This window comes from Bison bison, unplaced genomic scaffold, assembly GCF_000754665.1.
Source record: "Bison bison bison isolate TAMUID 2011002044 unplaced genomic scaffold, Bison_UMD1.0 scf7180017864075, whole genome shotgun sequence".
NCBI classification, from domain to species: Eukaryota; Metazoa; Chordata; class Mammalia; order Artiodactyla; family Bovidae; genus Bison; species Bison bison.
The window spans coordinates 430274-434719 of NW_011494647.1; the positions used below are offsets into that span (position 1 = coordinate 430274).

Genomic DNA, 4446 nt, shown 5'->3' on the forward strand with positions numbered 1-4446 from the left:
TTTTTATTTAAAACATAACCTTGAAAGGACAAAAACAAATTGCTTTCTCCATACTCTGTAAAACTCTATGGCAATCAAATAGTGCTATTCATGATTCATCAGCTATCAGGAAATGCTTTCAGGGAAGATAATGAGGAAGAAATTTCAAGGATTTTCTACTTTTGTTGAGTTCGAGCAAAGCAGGTGGGGTTGCTGTTGCTACAGTAACAGATCTGTCTGCATTAGTTCATAGTTTTATCTTTAATAATAAGAAATTGGGTTCTGTGTGTGTGCATGAATGTTTGTGTACTTCTATTTCATTCAACATTAGATTTGTGAGCTAGCTTTATTGTAATGGCATATGCACATACAGATCAATTTAAGGGCTAAATCAGTCTACTTTTAGACCTAACAAATAGACTGTTCCCTCTTTTTACTAATAGCAATAAGATTGCAATGAACATACATGTACCTATCTCCTTGAACATGAAAAAGAATCTTTAGAGAGCTTAAAGTGGAATTGCTGAGTTAGGGTTAGTATTAATTTTCAATTTTATTGGATGGACCAAAGTTAAATCGATTGGATAAAAGTACAATGTATCTTTGTACTTACACAATACTGTATAAAAAGCAATATATGTTTCTATTTTCCCATATTGTTTCCAGAAGTTAATTTCATGAATTTTATTAATTTCATCCAGTTAAACGTATGTGTGAAACAGTGACAGACTTTATTTTTTTGTGCTCCAAAATCACTGCAGATGGTGACTGCAGCCATGAAGTTAAAAGACGCTTGCTCTTTGGAAGAAAAGTTATGACCAACTTAGACAGCATATTAAAAAGCAGAGATATTACTTTGCCAACAAAGATTCATCTAGTTAAAGCTATGGTTTTTCCAGTAGTCATGTATGGATTGAGAGTTGGACTATAAAGAAAGCTGAGCACTGAAGAATTGATGCTTTTGAACTGTGGTGTTGGAGAAGACTCTTGAGAGTCCCTTGGACTGCAAGGAGATCCAATCAGTACATTCTAAAGGATATCAGTCCTGAAAATTCATTGGAAGGATTGATATTGAAGCTGAAACTCCAATACTTTGGCCACCTGATGTGAAGAGCTGACTCATTGAAAAAGACCCTGATGCTGGGAAAGATTGAAGACAAGAAGAGAAGGGGACGACAGAGGATGAGCTGGCTGGATGGCATCACCGACTCAATGGACATGGGTTTGGAGTAAACTCCGGGAGTTAGCAGTGGACAGGGAGGCCTGGCATGCTGCAGTCCATGGGGTCACAAAGAGTTAGACACGACTGAGCGACTGAACTGAACTGAACTGAGGCTCCTCTTTCTGTGGAATTCTCTAAGCAAGAATACTGGAGTGGGTAGCCATTCCTTTCTCCAAGGGATCTTCCTGACCCTGGGATCAAACCCAAGTCTCCTGCATTGCAGGCAGATTTTTTATCATCTGAGTCACCAGGGAAGACCATAGTGGTAATACTCACATGCAATGTTATCTTATCACTATAATGAGAATGACTTTAGAATTTTACAATTGAAAATGACATTTATTATCAGTTTATTATCTCACTCTTTACATGATTAAGGTACTAAGATGATTAGAAGTGGATATTAAGTTTTGCAAGTTATCTTTTCAGTATCAAGATAATCACATGATTTATCTATTTTGACCTACTGATATGAGTTAGATTTAAAATTTTTCCACTTAAGCTCCTTTGCATAAAGCTGAGTCATATTATACTTTTAATTATGTTTATGTCTTGAGTTTACTATTATTTAGAATTTTTCCATCAGTGTTTTTAGGTATGTGCTTAGTCGCTCAGTCATGTCCAACTCTTTGTGACCCCATGGCTTCTCTGTCCATGAAATTCTGCAGGCAAGAATATTGGAGTGGGTTGCCATGCCTTCCTCCAGGGGATCTTCCCAACCCAATCTAGGTCTCCTACATTGCAGGTGGATTCTTTAAGGTCTGAGCCACCAGGGAAGCCCCTGGCCTAAACTTTAGTTCTCTTTGTCCTATCTTACATCTTGCTGTCAAGATCTGCCAGCTTTGTATAATGAATTGCAGAGTTATATCTTTTTTATTTGCACTACAATCGTTTAGGTGGCATTTGCATTTTCTGCTAATTAAAATTTTGCAAGGAATCACTTATAACCATATTTGGAACTGGAATTGGTTTTTGATTATATTTCTCAATTCCTTCTTCATTCATTATTTTATTCTCTTATCCTTCTTGGTACAATTTTGGTCATTTTTGCTTCCTTAGAAAATATCCATTTTACTGTAATTTTCAAATATAAGCACAGAATTATAGACTATTCAACCATTAAAAATATCCTCTGCATTGATGGTAACATTCTTTTCTATACTACTTTTGGGGATTATATTCTCTTTATAGCATATATCTTTATTATTTCTTTCTTCCTGCCACTCTTTGTCTAATTTGATGTTAGTTTTTTACAAATTACTGCGCTGAATGCTTGGTTTATTTTTATCTCTTATTTAATGATGACATCAATTATAGTATAAAATTTCATCACAATAAATTAGTCCATATCCCATAAATTTTTACCATAAACTATTCTCTTCACTGTTGCTATACATATTGTCTTATAAAATCAGCTTTATTTTCTTCTCTTGCCCAACTGTTATTTCAAAAAGTCTTTTCTATTTTTAAATGATTGATTTTTTTGGTTGGAAATTTTGTCTTTATTTCAGGATTTTTAATGCATTATTTATATGGTCTTTTTACGTCTTTTTTTTTTTTTTTTGCTGTGAAATATTTTAAAGTTTCTTTACCTTGTTCTGTTAATAGTATGTGCTGATTTTAATGTGTTCTAGGGCAATTTGAAGCATATGTTATTCTTATTTGTAGGGTACAGAGATATACATCCTTCTAATAACTTTTGTCTCTAATCCCAATGTTGACCCCTTGCAATCCATGCTCCATGCTGCTGTTGGGGAGGATTGAGGAGGAAGGTTCACAAAAGGAACTGGGTTGGGCTATAATTAGACACAGGGATAAGCATCAAATGTCTGTGGGTAACTGAGACATTGTGTGAGAATTGCCTCAATATATCTCGTTTTGTTTCTCTTTACATGCCTTAGCATTCTGCATTTTTGGATTATGTCCTGAATTCTCTAGATCACAGAATATTTTACATATTAAAAAACAGTGTGCACTAGTTAAACAGTTGGAACCACAGTCCTTGCTCTTCTCATTTTTTGTTGCTGTTGTTTGGTTTTTATTTCATAATCATAAATTTAACTTTGCAATCCAGTTAAACTTGGAGGGGCATAAGGAAAACATGGAACCCAAAGAACTGCCGTGAGAGCACAAAGATTATAGGTTATTTCGAGCAGATGGGGGTGAAAGGGTGCTCTCCTCAGCTACAGAAGGAGTGGTCTGGTGGTAAAGTTAAACACAGGTCAGATTAATGAGATTTGTCCACAGTCAGCAATGGTGATCTTGCTGATCTTGCCATTCCAGGATCCAAAGCGCTCCATGTCTTCTACAATATTCATGCCCTCTTTCACCTTGCCAAAGACCACATGCTTGCCATCCAAGTACTCAGTCTTGACAGCGCAGATGAAAAACAGGGAATCATTTGTGTTGGGGCCAACGTTTGCCATGGACAAGATGCCAGGACCCATATGCTTCAGGATGAAACTCTCATCATCAAAATTCTCCCCATAGATGGACTTGCCATCAGTGCCTTTATGGCATATGAAGTCACCACCCTGGCACATAAATCCCAGAATTATTCTGTGAAAGCAGGACTGGCATGTAATAAATCATCAACAAATACTTTTTGAATAAACAAGTTTTGGGGGTACTTAATTTTTATAAATAAAATTTAAAGTTCAAGTGAAAGGTTCTACATTGTAAGGCTCATAAATGGAAAGACTTGAATTTGAACCTAAATCTTCTGATACTGAATCAGATTTTTTCCACTGAAGTGCTTCTTAAAATTTTGCAAATTCCTTTTGCAGCCAAACAAGGACAGGCATAGTTAAGGTAAAATTCTGCAACATTTAATGGATTTGGGGTGTTGCCAGTTTTTCATTTGGCATCTATCTCACATACATTGAGTTTTTGTAAAATAATTATATATATATATATATGTATATACCTATATGAAATCTAAACAGTAATTATATTAGTATTTTAAAACACAGCAAAGGACTGACAAAGAATTACTGAATGAGATGAGAAACATATGCAGTTTTCGTGTGTGCATGCTAAGTTGCTTCAGTTGTGTCAGACTCTTTGTGACCTTATGGACTGTAGCCCACCTGGGCTCCTCTGTCTATGGGATTCTCTAGACAAGAATACTGGAGTAGGTTGCTCTGCCATCCTCCGGGGGATCTTCCTGACCCAAGAATTGAACCTGTGTCCCTTATGTCTCCTGCATTGGCATGTGGGTTCTTTACCACTAGTGCCACCTGGGA

The 4446-nt window shown here is 36.1% G+C and overlaps 1 protein-coding gene across 1 annotated transcript; it reads right to left on the minus strand.

Annotated features, from left to right (window-relative positions):
- Positions 1-3423: 3423 nt before the first annotated feature.
- Positions 3424-3744, minus strand: LOC104986816 (peptidyl-prolyl cis-trans isomerase A-like). The gene has a single exon (XM_010837491.1). It carries the CDS (start codon positions 3742-3744, stop codon positions 3424-3426), a length of 321 nt encoding a protein of 106 aa, XP_010835793.1.
- Positions 3745-4446: the final 702 nt, after the last annotated feature.

What these genes read in the sequence shown, in the direction of transcription:
- LOC104986816 (XM_010837491.1), bottom strand. Translation starts at nt 3,744, where the DNA reads ATGTGCCAGGGTGGTGACTTCATATGCCATAAAGGCACTGATGGCAAG.